The following is a 17,879-nucleotide window of genomic DNA, read 5'->3' on the forward strand; positions in this document are numbered from 1 at the left end:
AAATGATATAAAATTGATGGACTTGACATCGATGTGACTCCAACCGGAAAAGGTTTGAAATAGCGGAAGTGACGCAAAAAGGACCCGAAAACATCCACCAATAGCGGCCGTTCTTTGTCGAGTATGAACATGGCGGCGCTCCACAGTGAGTTTGAGGATCTGATGCAAATTAAAAAGCAACTCCTGTCTGTTACTTGGCTTTGCAAAGAAAGAGGACTTATACATAGCGCCAAGTGGTAAGACTGACACCCAGTAACTGTCGAGGCACTGAGTATTTATTGCTTACCCAAGTGACGCTATTATGTTGTTGTTTACCTGACTGTTAGCTACTTTAGCATTTACTTCTTTTTAATGTAAGTTAAAAATACGTAGTACGATCGCACCATACGTCTTGCTGACTGAATTGCTTGATGATAGATGGAGGAATATATTTAACGTAAGTGCACGCACGTACTTAAAAGTCTATTAGCTTTATGTGTCCGATACAATCATTTGGCAATGCGTATAATGTGTTGTAATATATAGGAAAAAGTCTCAAATTAGGTCCTGTAAGTGGTTGAATTTGGGTTAAAATCCATTCACGTATGTCACTCTCACTTTTTGTGTTACAATTCTTGTTTTGGATCTCATTAGATCAGTGTTTCCCACCCTCTGTTGAACCATTTTACATATATTTTGCATAAAACCTCACTCAACAACAGAACAACTAACAAAAGGTAATTGTGAAATAATGTTCATATTTGGTGGTGTCATTATACATCACTGATTTAGATGGGTGAACAAAGAGAGTCTATTTGCAGAAATAAATCATTTTCAGACCAATTAAGTGAAATTCGATGATTTCCCGTTGATGATCTCATTACACATAGCTGCTCTGTTTTCTGACTGATTTAGGGCTTCTGAGTTGGCCTTTGCTTTGGATCCTCTTCCCAAGGATACATTACCACTACCAAATCCCCTTTCAGAGGTTTGTACTGTGGATTATTACTCAACACTAAATGATACTTGGTGCAAGTAAAAATCACATCACGCGCTGTCTGGGGGAAATATACTCATTGAGTGTATCTAAATCAGATTATGTCGTCCCTGAATTGACTGCTTACGTTTTTAAACCTTTTTTTTCACCTGTCTCGCATCTACAGGAGGACATACAAGACCTCGATGCCCTTACGTTGGCCAAATCCTACTTTGATTTGAAAGAGTACGATCGCGCGGCCTACTTTTTGAAGGGTTGCACCAGTCAGAAGGCTTACTTCCTCTACATGTATTCACGTTACCTGGTAAAACTCTGGCCTCTGGCATCAATATTCACTTGGATAACACTTTCACACTAATGAACTGCTTATATCTTTTGTTTGCAGTCTGGTGAGAAAAAGAAGGATGATGAGACTGTTGACAGCCTGGGTAAGGACAAAGTAATAGAGAATTAAAGTGTGAATGGGGTTTTATAACTATAAAAGATAACATGCCTTTTTTTTAGGTCCTCTGGAGAAGGGTCAGGTGCGCAACGAAGCTTTGCGAGAACTAAGGGTGGAGCTGAGTAAGAAGCACAAAGCGGGAGAGTTGGATGGTTTTGCCTTGTACCTGTAAGAAATACTCTTTTTCAACAGATGTAGAGTAGGGTTGTGATTCTCAACCATTGTGTAGTGAGCAGTCATCAGGGTATACCCACCTTTTGTGACTTTTTAAAAAAATATATATTATGGGTAAAGTGGAAATAAATATCTTTTGACTTTGGCACACCAAAGAGTATTGTCAAAAACCAGAGCTGTGCACTTGACTCTTTTTTGACGGTCAGTCACCGCCCTCCGGCCATGATCTCTGTACCGTTCCGGCCTCGAACCCCCGGCCTTATTCATAATACTTGTCGGCCCCCAACCCCGTTCCAACCCCCCACCGCCCCTCAAAAAGGAAAACGTCTGTGTAGGACGCCGCCGCGGGAGAGATGCTAACAGCAGAGTTTTATTCAAACATCATTAGCTGGCTAATATACTATTCAAGTCCGCTTACCTTGATATGGGTTTATTATGGTTGTATTTATCTACTTCTTCTTATTAGGTCTCCTCCTTTTTTCCTCTTCTTCACGAACGTGTAACAACACACACATATACATATACGTATATATTTTAAATTGGTGCCTTGTCGCAAAGTTTGGGACACTGCAGTAAGTTTATGTGTGCATTATGTGCGTAAAATGGCAGGTATGGAGTGGTGCTTCGAAAATTGGATCTGCTAAAGGAAGCGGTGGAAGTTTTCGTGGAAGCTATTCACGCACTTCCTCTTCACTGGGGGGCGTGGTTGGAGCTCAGCAACCTTGTCACCAACATTGAAATGGTTAAAAATCTAACATTTACACAAGCAAGTATTCGTCCTGCCACACGCTAAGTGCCAATCATCTAAAAATCCATCTTCTGGTCCTCTTCTAGCTCAAGTCTCTGTCTTTGGCCGACTGCTGGATGAAGGACTTCTTCTTGGCCCACATGTACACAGAACTGCAGATGATCAAGGAGGCGCTGCAGAAGTACCAGAACCTCATGGACGCTGGCTTCACCAAGAGCACTTACATCATTTCGCAGATGGCCGTTGCCTACCACAACATTCGAGGTTTTTTTATTTCAACTTGCAAAAAAAACTTCCACCATCTCAGGAAATACTTTCTCTCATGCTGGGCTTTGGGTTTTTGGAAGGCTTTTCTTTTCACACCTCTCCTAAATATTGTGATTTAATATGCAATTATGTGTCAATATAAGACTTAATATACATAGGTTTTGGGTCATTTGTCCTAGAGTTATGTCAAAATAAAGGCAACTGAACCATGAATTATTTTTAAAGACAGTTTATCCATCTCAATTAGATTTTTTATTTTATTTTATTTTATACACTTTTGACTTGCAGTCTTTTTCTTTTCTTCACTCTGCCAACTTAGCAATATTTTGCCAAACAAGTGTGGCGTGAACTGACGTCAGTCCTCTCCATTGGGCCTGATTTGCTCTTATTGTGCCATCATTGCAGATATTGATCAGGCGGTGGCTCTGTTCAACAAGCTAAGAGAAAACGATCCCTATCGCATCGACAACATGGATACGTTCTCCAACCTACTCTATGTCAAAGTGAGGATTGAAGTGGAAGAAAAACTGGCATTTCTTAGTTTATATATATATATATATATATATATATATATTTGTATTTATTATAAAAAGGTGAACATTTGTGTGCTTCCACAGATCATGAAGCCAGAATTGAGTTACTTGGCCCACACTTTGGTGGAGATTGACAAGTACAGAGTGGAGACGTGCTGTGTCATTGGTAAGTAGTGATCATGCGCTAAAATGACCTTGGTTGCTTTTTAGATGTAAATGAGTGCCTGTTGTGAGGTGGTGATAAATACAGCTACATAATTTTAATGTTTGATCCGCAATATTTTGCGACACACTCACTGGTAAAGTAATCCCCCTGAATTCACGCACCACTATTTTTTATGTATTTATTTTTTCCTTTAAAATGGCCCAAGATGCTGCCCAAGCCCTGTTGTCCAAATAGGAATTGGTGTCAAGGAAGTATATTAGAGGGAAAGATCCCACCTGAGAGGTGGGGGGACATTTTTGGGGAGGATCTAAATTTAACCTGGGTTGGTCGTGAAAGTTAAGGAAAGTCTTCGCCACATGGGCATGAACATTTGTATTTCCGATGCTGACTTATGTACGGAATTTTTTTATAATTGCTGTAATTATATGGTTTAAATGATAGTGACTATGTTTCGGGTCATTTGTGTGGTGCAGTCAATGTTGAAATTATTAATACAGGCATTTTTTTAAAAAAATGTAGGAGGGAAATAAATACTTTCTTTTTAACGACAGACTATGCGGCAAGGCTCAGTCCCTGTGCCCCACTTACGGGTTATGAGTAATTCATCTTAATGGCGGTATTGTCGTTGAACAAAAGTGGTTTGTTGTGGCAGGCAATTACTACAGCTTGCGCTCGCAGCACGAAAAAGCAGCCCTGTATTTTCAGCGAGCCCTCAAACTAAACCCTCGCTGCCTGAGCGCCTGGACCCTCATGGGCCACGAGTACATGGAGATGAAGAACACATCGGCCGCCATTCAAGCTTACAGGTCAGTCACCGCCCCCGTTTTGGTGATCACATAAGGGTGAGTGTCATATTATAATTGCGTCTCTGCCAGACACGCCATTGAAGTGAACAAACGGGACTATCGAGCCTGGTATGGCTTAGGTCAGACTTATGAGATTCTCAAGATGCCCTTCTACTGTCTCTACTACTATCGAAAGGCTCACCAGCTCAGGTTTGTATCTGACTGTAGTATATTGTTGAAATGGAAACAAATATACACGCACGCGACTTATTGTCGTTGCAGGCCCAATGATTCTCGCATGTTGGTTGCACTGGGCGAAAGCTATGAAAAACTGTCCCAGACCGCCGAAGCCAAGAAGGTAGTTTACCACAAAAGACGGTATTCTTTCCATGACTATGTGCATGTTAAGAGACACATGTGTGTTTTGGTTTTAGTGTTACTGGAGGGCGTACTCTGTTGGAGACGTGGAAAAGATGGCGTTACTCAAATTGGCAAAGTAGGTGGCACTGACTCTCTTGTATGTCTACAAATGACAGTGTGTTATTATGCATTTCTGTTATTTACATTGTGGTGGGAGCAAACTTGTCTTTAGGACAAAAAATATGCATTTAGATTGTAGATACAGGGTAGGAAGTGTTTCAAAATGTAAAGGGTTGTGAACAATATATTAATATATAGAACTGCACAATAATAATCTTAGTTATTACCACTGGCATGAAACATGAAGTACTTTTATCTTTGCAAAGGCCTATTTAATACAGCTCTTGTATTAGATTCCATTACAATGTACTGATACAGTATATCAGATGAAGTGTTTGGAGGGTGTATTTTGTGTAATTAACATTACGCTAAATGGGAATATTTGTCTTGTTAAGGCTCCACGAACAGCTGAATGAAAATGATGAGGCTGCCCAAAGTTACATGCTCTACACTCAAGACGTCTTCTCCTGTAGGGTAAGCATTTTTTGTAAACACACGCTCCGGTTACGTTTGTTGGAAGTAGAGCCTTTGAAAGGGGGCATATAGTACTGTTAGAAATAATTGTCTTTTTAATAGCTTATTTACAAATATTAGTGATCTGGAGGGCCTGGACACCCACTTCCCCTTCTGATTTCCAGTTATGTATGGCCTGAAATGGCTGACGCTCCGACAACTTTCTTCCAAATACTTTTGTTCACACAGGAACAGTTGGAACACACTGAAGTCAGCACAGCCCTCAAATATCTTGGCCAGCACTATTTCAAGAACAAACTCTACGATGAAGCGTCTCTCTGTGCCCAGCGCTGCTGTGACTACAACGATGTGAGCATTAATGTTTACTGTTACTGAATTTTGGAACACACACAACCCCCATGCCCCGCCCCCTTTCTCTATGCATACTTTTATAGGCACGAGAAGAAGGAAAAGCTCTATTGAGGCAAATCTCTCAGGTGAGAGATCAGACGGAGACACCTTCATGCGATCTGTTTGCGCCGCTCTCCAACAACAACAATAATGACACAACTCCCGTTCGGAGGGTGTCACCACTCAATGTCATCTCCTTCACACCCTGACGCTCCTGCCTTTTTTTGAACTAACTTATAATTGCATTGCAGAAAATGATGGGAAGACTTAACAGAATCTGTTCAAAAGATTTACTGGATGTTGCATACATTTTGATATTAAAGCTACACTTGGTAATCAGTGTGTTCTTTTTTACCTTCAGTTGTTGACATTTAAACAGCATGCTTAGACTCAAAGAACCTTGTTACAAAGATTGTTTGATGTTATATAATATATGAAAAACATGGGCAAAAAATAAAGCCCAAGAAGAATTTTAAGCGCTGCATCCCTGGAAGTCGGTGCTTCCCTATGGAATGAGCTCCCATTAAGTGTTTGGCAAGCCCCCTCTGTCCACTTTTAAAACCCTGTTTGAAGACACATTTTTATTCTTTAGCTATCGTCTCAACATGAAACTGTCGCTGTTCTTCTGGTTTCTATTGTTTGTGTTTTCATTCGTGTTATAATTTGCCGTTAATTTATATTACACCATACAGAAAACGCTTTGTGTATAAATACAGTTCCTCTATCAAAGTTTTCTCCTTGGTTGAACAGCAGGACTATTTGGCATAAAACCAATCAGGTAACAAAACAAAAAAGGCTGGATGACCTGCGCGTCAAGTCGGCCTTGAGGAGGGTCAGACCGTTGTGAAGCTGGGATCTGGTCCGAAGAGGAAGTGAGTCAACAGGGTTAAACAGTGCAGCGAAGGCGTGGTCACCCAAAGGAGTAAGGACCGAAAACCCTCCACATGCTCTAGCACAAAATTCACCCCATGTTGTCATTGTATTAAATCAATTAGTCATCAAACTGGTTGTGCAGAGGAAGATTTTATTGAAAATAAAAGGGAGAAGAAAAAAGAAAAATTGCTTGGAGAATTCCTGAAAAAGACATCCAACTATTTTTCTCACTAAAATCATTGACGCATCAACTCTTCTCAGCGAATCAGTAGAGCACGAATATGACTCATACTCTAAACACTTAAAGAATATAAGACTATTGCGAATACGGTTTCTTTTGTGTTCCTTTGCTGAAAGGCTTATAATACTGCAACAAAAATGTTATTTAGCGTTAGCATTAAGCCAGTGGTCCCCACTCTTTTTTCCGGTGAAGACCGTTTCATCAAAGAACATACGTATTGCGGACGATTGACACTTTTTTAATACCTCCCTCCCACACACGTAACACATTTGAACTTAAAACTCTCTTTCTAAACAACAAAACGACTGTTGGGAAATGTAAAATATGTTCTTGCTTTTTTAAACCCCTTTTCATGAAGGACCTTTAAAGAGAAGCTATACGCTCATAGTGTCTAAGTGTCTTCCTGTATATCATCTGTATATTATTTATCCTGCTGTAGTGTCATAAATGATGGCAATGTGAGGGGGATTTATTTCAGTCGGATTAAGTACGTTTTCTCTGAAATGCACTGCCCACCACGGATTTTGAATTCATATTACATTGCATTACTGACCATGATCAATCTCGAAATGTCTGCAGTCTGCTTTGGTTGCATCGTGTATATGTTAACGTCCATGTTCCCTTCTCGTTTTTTTTTTTCATGTTTGATTTATGCCACAATTACGTAAACGTAATTTCAAATATCGCGTACAAAAGTGAGTTTTGTGTAGACGTAATGTGAAATAGCGCATACAAGCCCCAATTACGTAAGCGTAATGTCCAATACCGCGTACGAAAACATGTATTGTACGTACCAAAATGTGTTTCGCATGTACAAGACCCACGCACAAACTAGGTTTTACGCTTACGGCTTCTCTCCTCTACGGTACAAAACGCAGATTTACGCTTACGATGCAAGCGTGATAACCGTGCCACTATTATTAATCAGGAGTCGGACACTAGGGCTGATTCTGATTGGCTGTTTACTGTCCAATCGCATTTTACAACAGTATGACATCCGGTGTCGTGCCAAAGTACTTACCCCCTGCCAAAATCTGTATCCCCTGTCGCGGGAGCGCGCACGCATTGACTGAAGGCGGCGCGATGTTACTACGTTTGTTTTCATTGAAAGGCACGAAGAATGTATGATTTTGTGTTTTTGATTTGCTGTAATTTAAACTATGGTTTCCATAAAAGTGGTAGTCTTCGTCGGTGTGGTTTTCAGCACACCATTCGCTACAATTTAACACGTAAAGTAAGCGTTTGACTGCGCCGAAAGCGGGGGGAAATTCCCTGCATTTGCATTAGTTAGACCAAAGAAATTTTGCAATCAATGAAGCTACCATAAGGGAATTTTAGTGATCAAAACACGATGGAAAGGGGAGAGGATGAGTGATTCCAGTGAGATCAAATTAAGTGGCAAAATACAGATAGGTGGCATCCTGTTAGAGAACACGTAATTGTATTCCAATTGACTGATTTGTTTATTTTTTTATAACCACTGATAGCCGCGTCAAGAGTAGCAAAAGAATAAAAAAATAAATAAAGTCACTCGCGTTCTGCGTCGCCCTGTCACGCAATACTGATTAAAAAAAGCGTCGCCCCGTCGCTCGTTGACCTGGAAGTGATTTATTTCGCCGCTATTTAAATGCACCGCGCTAAGCTATCTTGCACCGTAGCAGAACGGACTTTATTTGAACTATATGTAAGTCCGCGCACAGCAGAAGCAACAAGCTATGTGATGGCAAATTAACGACTTAGTAAACAAGTAGCTAGGCGAGCAAGGCGGCGCTAAGCGCGCTAATCGCTAAAATGAATTGCTTCGATGCATGCTTGACTTTTAACAGAAGTCTGACTCGAACCGCGTTTGGGCGGAGAGCCAGCAGCTATGAACAGAAATGTTGTATTGCAACAATTACATACCTAAACAAAATAAGACGGTGGCTACGCTAGCAATTTAGCAGACGCTCTCATTCTGGAACACGGAAATGGATGACACACAACGAAGAGGTTTGAAGAGGTATTGTAAACATAAAAAAATACGTATAGTAAACAAAACTGTTGCTTTATGTTATTTAAATAGATTTTATTGTTTAAAATCCCCCTGGCTCTTTTTGTCTTTTCCATATTATGTACGTATTAATAACTGTTTGGTTTGTTCATGTTAATAAAGTTAAAAAAAACAATACAAAAACGTAAAGTAAATATTTATCATCTCATCAATATTTGCACAACAGTAGTGAGTTTTGAGATCCTCACAATATCATTCTCAAAATTATATTTTTTTTCATCAATTTAGCTTTGTTAGGGGACATTCTATTGACAATCTAACATTAATATACAAAGAACATGTACATTAGTACGAAATGTAAAAAAAAAATGGTGGTGGGGGGGCCGCGAATTGTTTTCTTCTTGGTAGGGGGGGCGTGACAAGAAATAATTGAGAACCACTGCCTTGATGCTACAGGTCAGTGCTGCCGCCCAGTGTCCATTTTGCAAAACAAAATACTCTAGAATTTATTAATATATATTAGACAGAATAAGACAATTAAAATCACCCAAAATATGACTCTTTGATGGAAAGAAACAAACATTATATTTCAACAAAACACTAATTGCCACACGCACAGTGTCACATGTGGCTGGAGGACTGCAAATGTTGTGTCGTGGCCGAATAACTCAACACAGCTTATTCTGTTCAGTCACCCGCAAAGTTCCAATACACTTGACATGTTTATGTACATCTTGCTCTCTCTTAATATCATCACATTGTATGTAAGAGGTGACTTCGCCCTCTACTGGAGAATCTTGTAATAGTAACAGTATTTACTACTCACACTCAGTACCACATATCCCCCACCTTTAAGCAAAAACATGCCTGTTTTAGGTTAAACAACTATAGAACCAGCATATATCAAATTAAATAAATGTAATAATAAACCAAAAATAACTTGCATTACTCATAAATACTCATATGAATACTCATGAAAATATACTTTAATAAACAGTCTTTGAGATGAACTGGTGTATGTCTCTCTCCCTGAGAACATCTTCACTCCGGCTCAATGGGTAAGACTTTCTCAACCTGTCTCTCTGGAACCTGTGCGATCTCTAACACCCTCTCTGCACTAGAGTTTTGTTCTAATATTAGGGGTTTGTTCATTTCCGGATAAGTAACATTGCAGGTGACATCTGGAAACCCTAAACTGTGCTCTTTCTCAACATTCAGCTCTGGAACAAGAAGTCTGCCACTGACCTGATCTACGTGCCTTTTAATAACTTTACCAGTACAAACACTAACAGGATACAAATGAACAGGAATCCATTTTGGTCCATAGGAATAGTTCTTGACGAGAACATCATATCCTGATGTAAATCCTCTCCGTTTACTGTGGGGTTATTTTCTGTCTGTTTCCATTGCTTTTGTTGCATGTTTTTCACATCTGGAACAACCAAATCCAGGGCCGACCTCAGTCTGCGTGACATCATGAGTTCTGCAGGTGACAAGCCTGTCGTTGTGTGGCGTAGGGCTGGGCGATAAACCGAAAATTTACCATTACCGAAATTTATTACAATGACCGAAATCATTTTGCCCATGTCGGTAAATTCGGTGTTTAAAAAAAAAAGAAAAGCCTTTTCTGTCTGCGGCAATGTTCATGCCCCTTTAAGACCGCTACTGTCACGATCCGTCTGCGGCGTCTCCAGCAAGTGGGCGTGGCCCGGCGGCTCCGCTCCGGGAAGCGGCCACGAGCGAGACGCGCTCCCGATCGCCACAGCTGAATGTCATTAAGACACTAATCATTGGACTACTTAAGCAGCCGACGCGGACATACCCGCGTCGGATTATTGTCCCACGTTGCTCATGCTATTGCTCATGCTCTCGTTCACAGTTTGTTCTGCTCGCGATTTGCTCTTGTTCTGTTGGTTGCGTTTTCATGTTTTGAATTTCACCAGCTACTTTTCGGCTCGCTTTAAGTTTATCGTTCTCAATTGGATTTGGTCTTCACCCTTTCGTGGTAAGCATTGTTTTTCGGTTTCTTGCGTTGCAAGCGTTTTCTGTTGATTCCTTATTTTTTCCTGGAGTGACTCGGTCTCCCAGCGTTTTGTGTTTCGCCTCTCCGGCGGCTGTACTCATAGAACCCTTGCGGTTACTAAATTTATAGATACTGCTTCATAGTGATTATTGTGTATTGCTTGACGGCTTCCAATAAACCTCCTGTCAATCAATTCCTCCTTAGTCTGCGATTAAGGATCCACCTTCCACCGCTTTCCAGCCTCGGCTGGGAAGCGGTCCTGACAGCTACAGCGCCTCTAGTCACGTGACTCCACCGGTCTGATCGAGAAAGAAAACAGACATAGCTGTCGTAGCTGACGATTCAAATCCAGAAGCTTTTTCACCACCCACAACACAACCATGCTGTGCTGAAAGTTCAAAGTGAGAAGCAAGGTTCGACAAGTGACAACAGCCCATTAACGGAGGCGACACCATACGAGAGAGCGTCTCAGAGGTGGACGCGATAGCCTAGCACATAGCTAAAGATAAAGCTCCTCTAGTTACAGTGGCGCGCACAGGATTTAAACGCTTCATGAAAGCCGTATTTCCCGATATGGACTAAATCGGGCCGGGAGCTTAGACATGTCAAGCATTTTGCATCTACATCCGACTTGTGGTCGGGTCGCAACATGGATCCCTGATTGAGCCTGACTGTGCATTACATAGATGACAAGTGGCGACTGCGCACCAGAGTACTCAAGACGGCACATTTTCCCCGATGATGCACACGTTTATTTGGCTTGCATTGACATTTTCTTTAATTTTATTTCGCATTTTTTTATTTGCCATTATTTACATCTTGAGAGCATCTTGGCGCAATCTATTTGCAGAAAAAGATTTTGCAAGAGTTACCCTTTTTCTTTGTGACATTGTTCAAGTCATGCAAAGCAAGCTATTTGGAATGTTTATACAAATAATTTTTGTACTTTTATTTTTCATTGAAAGTAATGTGTACCAGTTGGTCAATAATAAAAACAGTCAATATGCATTTCCTGCATTTATTTTGATTTTAGTCCACGGGGGGAATTTATCGTGCATTTATCGTTAGAGGTAAAATTGCTCAATTTCTCGCGATATTGATTTGAGGTCATATCGCCCAGCCCTAGTGTGACGTGTGATCAGGTAGCGAAGCAAAAATCTAGACAACTTTGTTTGTATTGTCCTTTCTTTCATCCCCTCCTTGAAGGTCTGGACTGCTCTCTCTGCAAGTCCATTTGAGGATGGGTGAAACGTTTCTGTTGTGGAGGCTTTGTCGATAGCAGTGTGTGTCAGTCTTGACTGTTAATTGGGTGGTTCAGATTTTTTATCTTACCGGAGCTGGGGGCGCCAGCCAGAGTGCCACTTCGTGGCCAGGATGTTGGAAGGGCAAGTGGTGCAGGATGGCGGAATAAGGAGGAGGCAGGTGGCTGCTTTAAGCAATTTATCCAACAGTTTGGCAATTAACATCCAAATTCACAACAGTGTCTATTAAAGTCCATTACAATGTGTCCCTTTGGTTTGGTTTCCTGCCGTGGTGACCACTAGGTGAAACGTCGAGTGGTTGGATGAGTCTTGTGTGTTTGGGGTCCGTGATTATGGATATATGTCAAAACAGGGCTGGCAATAAGGAATATCTATGGCCTGGAGATGTGTATGTGTGGTCTCTAAAACAGGGAGAAATAAACCAAAATAAGCAACTACACTTAGAAAGTTAAATATGCTTATCCATTTGACATCAAGCAGGTGAACAAGCCGAAATAACATACGCGAGCATACAACGTAGCGCTAGCTAATGCTAACCGCGTCCACTCGTTGGTAGCAGGAGGAAGACTTAAGCTTCGCCATCAGAGGAAAGATAAACACTGAAAGGCAACGCGACTCACCTCTCATGGACGCACACTCGAGATTGGCACATATACAGCTCAGAGGAAAACACACGGGTCAATTCACGAACGTCTATCGGCGGCTTTGTTGTAACTGCTCGGACGGGTCGCACTTTTCTCTCTCTCTCTCCCTCTCTCTCGCTCGACCGCGGCGCCAAAGCGATGAAGGACCCTGCCTAGCTGCCCGAACACTGGCTGCATAAAAATAAGGAAATATGAGTCTTTTGTAGAGTTGCAGATCTCACATAATGAATGCCATTTTGCTTCATAAATGCTTTGAACCCTTCACTGGTAAAGCAAGCCCCATTGTCTGACAGAAGCATTTTTGGTCTTCCAAAAATACTGAAACTCTGAACCCATGGGTGTAGAGGTGCAGGGGCAGGTGCTTTTTGGTGCGCCTGACATTCAGCACATGCCTGAACAGTTCTTTCGACATCTTGATCCATCACTGGCCACCATATATATGATCTGGCCAGTCTTTTCATTTTGGTCATTCCTGTATGAGTTTGACGTAACAATTTGAGCATCCTTTCTCTTCCTCTTGTAGGATTACAACGCTACAACCTACTCCATAAGGTGAAATGTCACATGACAAAATAAACTGTCGGTCTGCTGAGTTGTGTAAAAGAATATCTGAAGTGATTAGCAAGTTCTTGGCAATTTGAAATGTCTCTTCTTGTTCCTTATTCCATTTCCACCGAACATCATGTCTCAACAGTTCATGTAATGGTGCCAACCGGATGGTCAGGTTGGGAAGGAACTTGTAGTAATTTAAGAACGATTTGAGCTCTGTAACGCGATAGGTCTGGAGCATCCTGGATGATTTTGACCTCTCTAGTCACTGGGTGTAGTCCATGTGTGTCGACTCTATAGCCAAGGTACTCCACATCCACTGGATCTCCTATGTAAGTCTGCAACTTGATTCTGACTTGTTGGATCTGAAGAGAATTTGTATTTCCCCAAAGCTTCTTAAATGTCTTTTCATTCATTACAGCGAGACTGTAGCCTGTATCAATTTCAAATGTGACTCTTTTCCCCTTTATATTCATGCTCTACGTGTATGGCTCAACTTTCCTCACATGTATTTCACTCATACGTCCTAGCTTGAACTTCACACTTTGTAATACAAAATGATCTTCCTCTGAACTGTGTAGTCCGGAACTCTTGCTGTTCCTGAACTTTATGTGAATGGTAACTTGAATGTGACTGCTTCTTTTTCACACCAGCGCATTTAGCCTTTCCCTTTTCCCTCTCTGGCAATGTGTCCCATTTTTCCACATGCGTGCCATTTCTCTGTTTTAAACTTACATTCTGCAGCCAAGTGGTGTTCTCCTTTGCAATGATAACATTCTTGACCACTGCCGCTCTTGAACGTGCTTTTCTGATGTCTGCCTTTGTTTATGTTGAAGCATTTTGCCGTTGCGCCAAGATTCTGGTGGTCAAGTGTATTTTTATTTGCCGTTTCTGCTGTGACTGCAATGGTCAAGGCCTTTTCACACGTTAAATCTGTTTCTTCCAGGAGCCCTCTTTGGATCTGATCATCAAACGATCCTGTCGCTCATCTTCTGTTCCAATGTTTTTCCATAGTCACAATCTTGCAATCTTGGCTTTCGACTGCAAGAATCAAACTTGTACCTTTGGACAATTTCACTCAACTTTGGGTCGAAATATTTTTTTTAGCAGTGTCATCAACTCTGTGTAAGTCTTCTCTTTTGGTTTACTCGGGCTGAGGAGGTTCCGTATTAAACTCTAAGTAGATGCGCCGAACACACTGAGGAGTATAGCTCGCTGCTTATCCCCGTCATCAATCTCATTGCCATAAAAATAAAATTGATCCATCATTTCACAGTAATCTTCCCAGCTTTGACTTTTTAGCATCAACGCGACCAGGGTCACTTTCACGGGTCTTGTACTCTGGTAACGCTGCTTGGCAGATCTCAGAAATGACTTTCCTTAGTTCTTCTCGCTCTGTTTCGTTCACTCCAAAGAGCCTGAGGTTGCACCTCAGTGAATACCTCTCCAGTTAGCTGATTCGTAGTTACACGAACCTCCTCTTTAGAGACTCTTGCTTCTTGATTGAGCACTTTTTCTTTAAATTCTTTGATTTCCTCACATACAAAGTCCATGTAGTCTTTTTAAAACATTCCATCTTCATAGCAAGGGAAAATGATCTGACATTGATTCGCTCTGACAAGCTGGCAACAACTTCCACATTTTCTGCATCCCGTCTTTTGTGCATACCTTTCTTTGGCACTGGACTTACTGGGTGTCACGATCCGTGCCTCGTCGTTGCAGCAGAGTGGGCGGGGTCGACGGCGCGTTGCCCGGAGACGCGGCCACGAGCGGGGCGAGCTCACGAGACGCTCAGCTGTAACTCATCACCCCATTGATTACTAACTATATAAGCCTCCGACACGCACTTCCGCGTGTCGGATTATTGCTGACCCAACTTGCTCTCGCCATTGTGCCATTGCCATAGTTTTGCCAACCTTGTTCCGTGTGTTTGTCGTGATTGCTTGCTCGTTTGTTTGCTTGCTTGTTTGCTTGTTTGTTTGCTCGTTTCTTCTACAGCTACGTTTCGGCTCGCTTTCTGTTTTCGATGTTTGGACTTAACCTTACCCTTTTGAGGAAGGACATTTTCGTTTTCGGGTTTCTTGCATTGCAAGCTCCTTTTGTTAGTCGTTTTGGTTCCCCTGGGGGAAGATCTTTCCCCCAGCGTTTTCCGTTCGTGTCTACCGACGTCAGTAAATATAGTTCCTCTATTATTATTGATAGCAACCCTCTTTGCCTATCGCCTGCCAATTGTTTTTTGCCGGCCACAATAAATATTGTTCCTACCATATTTTCCCTTGTCTGCGCTTTAAGAATCCACCCACACCGCTTCCCAGCCCCGGCTGGGGAGCGATCCTCACAGAATAATCCGACCATGGATTCTGCAGACAAGGAGAAAATTTTTCATGCCTTGACCAGCCAAGGACGCCTAGTGGGCCAACAGGCGACCGAGCTCGCGACCCTGCGCGCCGCGGTCGGCCAACTGGTCCAGCAACTCATGAGCCTAGGGGTCCGACTGAGTACCCCAGTTCACCCTGCCTCGCCGGTTCCCAACCCGGTCGATCCCCCTTCCGGGGCTCCGCCCCCAGGTTACCCGGTTAAGGAGCCTAACCTGGCTCATCCCGACCGCTACGGCGGAGAGCCTGGCCTTTGCGGCCCATTTATTCATCATTGTATGCTGATTTTTGACCAGCAGCCCCTAACCTATGCGCTAGACAGCTCAAAAGTAGCTTTTATGATGAGCCTCCTGACTGGTCAAGCGAGTGCATGGGCCATGGCCGTGAGCAACGCGCACCCAGCAATCCGCTCCTCATTTCCTAACTTCCTCGCCGAGTTTCAAAGGGTGTTCCACCACCCGGTCCGCGGGAAGGAGGCCGGAGCCGAACTGTTGGACTGTATCCAGGGCTCACGATCTGTTGCGGATTATTCGATCACCTTCCGCATCCGAGCAGCCGAGAGTGGGTTCGACGACTGCGCCCTGAGGTCCGTGTTCCGGAGAGGCCTGAACTCGGCTCTAAAAGATGAGCTGGCAGCCCGTGACAACGCCGAGACGCTGGAGGAGCTGATCACCCTGGCGATTCGGCTGGACAACCGCCTGCGAGAGCGTCGCCGAGAGCGAGGGGTGGAGCAGCGCCGCGCCGAGCTACCGCTTTTCCGGGTACCAGAGCCTGCACCAGCTGACGAGCCCATGCAGATAGGGGCAACCCGCCAGGCGCCCCGGGAGCAGCTTCGAGAGCGGGAGTGGGAGCAGCGCCGTCCCGAACGTCCACGCATCCGGGATTCCGAGTGGTCAACCTCCGACGAGTCCAGGCAGCCGGGTCCGGGCCGCCCGGATCTTCGTGAGAGGGAGCGTCGGCGCAGCACGGGGGCGTGTTTCTACTGTGGCCTGCCAGGACACCGAGTAGCAGGGTGCCCGGAGAAGGCCGCTCGCCAGGGATCGTCTCCTCGCCCCCCAACTAACTGTGAGTCCGCGGACCGCTCCTCCGCGGCCAAAGAACCCCGACAAGAGCCGGCTGCCAGCGTGGCAGGGGATCCGGACAGTCCCGGCACCCCCTTGAGACTGGAGATGGCCGGGGAGATCATGGGACTCGGTGGTAGCATCAAGATTCGCGCACTCATTGACTCTGGCGCTGACGAATGCTTTATTGATGCGGGCTTAGTGTCCCGACTCGGCTGCGTGGTCACCGAGCTCGATAGATCCAAGAAAATCTATGACCTCGACGGGCGCGAGCTGGCCGATGTCCGGCGCTTAACCGAGCCTCTTACCTTAAAGTTGTCGGGTAACCATATCGAGAAGCGCTCCTTCTTCGTCATGCCGGCCAGGTCAGCCCCCGTCGTGCTAGGAATTCCGTGGCTAACCTCACACAACCCAGTCATCGACTGGGGGCGCCTTTCAATCCAAAATTGGAGCCCGTTTTGCTACGCGCATTGCCTACGGTCCGCCGAGGAGGGCGTGCAGGTTAGGGATCAGGTTCCCCGTCTCGGCTGCGCCCGGTCCACCTGCTGCGCCCGGCCCGCCGCAGCCTCTCCGTCAGCGGCACAGACCAGGCCGCCTCCTCGCCAGCTGCTGAGCCCAGTCCCGGCTCCCCGCCAGCTGCTGAGCCCCGTCCCGGCTCCCCGCCAGCTGCTGAGTCCCGTTCCGGCTCCTCGCCAACTGCTGAGCCCCGTTCTGGCGCTTCAAGTTCCTGTTCCGGCGGTGCACGTCCCGCGTCCGTCCCAAGTCCACGTTCCGGCGGAGCACGCCCTGCGTTCGTCCCAAGTTCACGTTCCGGCGGAGCACGTCGTGCGTTCGTCCCAAGTTCTCGTTCAAGCGGAGCACTCCCTGCGTCCGTCCCAAGTTCACGTCTCGGCGGAGCACATCGTGCGTCCGCCTCAAGTCCACGTTCCCGTCTCGACGGGGTTCGACGATCAGCCGCCGCTCCACGTTCCAGTCCCGGCGGGGCTCGACGACCAGCCGCCGCTCCACGTTCCAGTCCCGGCGGGGCTCGACGACCAGCCGCCGCTCCACGTTCCAGTCCCGGCGGGGCTCGACGACCAGCCACCGTTCCACGTTCCTGTCCCTGGTCTGGCCTCCCGGACATCCGCCAGACCGGTCTCGAACTCGGGTGGTGGTCCCACCTCCCAACCCCTTCCGCCCACCCTTGTTCTTGGACTGTGTATTTGTGTTGTTTGGGACGTCTGGAATCCGTCCGTTAAGGGGGGGGTACTGTCACGATCCGTGCCTCGTCGTTGCAGCAGAGTGGGCGGGGTCGACGGCGCGTTGCCCGGAGACGCGGCCACGAGCGGGGCGAGCTCACGAGACGCTCAGCTGTAACTCATCACCCCATTGATTACTAACTATATAAGCCTCCGACACGCACTTCCGCGTGTCGGATTATTGCTGA

At 44.8% G+C, this 17,879-nt stretch overlaps 1 protein-coding gene across 2 annotated transcripts; it reads left to right on the top strand.

Moving 5' to 3' along the window:
- Nucleotides 1–97: 97 nt before the first annotated feature.
- cdc23 (CDC23 (cell division cycle 23, yeast, homolog)) lies at nucleotides 98–5,771 on the top strand. 2 transcript variants are annotated; one of them, XM_088279705.1, is made up of 16 exons: nucleotides 98–236; nucleotides 895–967; nucleotides 1,143–1,280; nucleotides 1,362–1,404; nucleotides 1,481–1,586; nucleotides 2,202–2,334; nucleotides 2,427–2,604; nucleotides 3,013–3,110; nucleotides 3,225–3,306; nucleotides 3,959–4,112; nucleotides 4,182–4,301; nucleotides 4,374–4,449; nucleotides 4,526–4,587; nucleotides 4,967–5,045; nucleotides 5,274–5,393; nucleotides 5,480–5,771. In XM_088279705.1, exons 1-16 carry the CDS (start codon nucleotides 124–126, stop codon nucleotides 5,642–5,644), a joined length of 1,740 nt encoding a protein of 579 aa, XP_088135831.1. In that variant the 5' UTR covers nucleotides 98–123; the 3' UTR covers nucleotides 5,645–5,771. The 2 variants fall into 2 exon arrangements, with proteins under 2 accessions (XP_088135831.1, XP_088135832.1); XM_088279706.1 differs by lacking the exon at nucleotides 98–236 and adding an exon at nucleotides 269–436.
- The last annotated feature ends 12,108 nt before the right edge of the window (nucleotides 5,772–17,879 follow it).

This window comes from Idiotropiscis lumnitzeri, chromosome 17 (genome assembly GCF_059441095.1).
Source record: "Idiotropiscis lumnitzeri isolate Australia: NSW breed Sydney's pygmy pipehorse chromosome 17, RoL_Ilum_1.0, whole genome shotgun sequence".
In the NCBI taxonomy this organism is placed as follows: Eukaryota; Metazoa; Chordata; class Actinopteri; order Syngnathiformes; family Syngnathidae; genus Idiotropiscis; species Idiotropiscis lumnitzeri.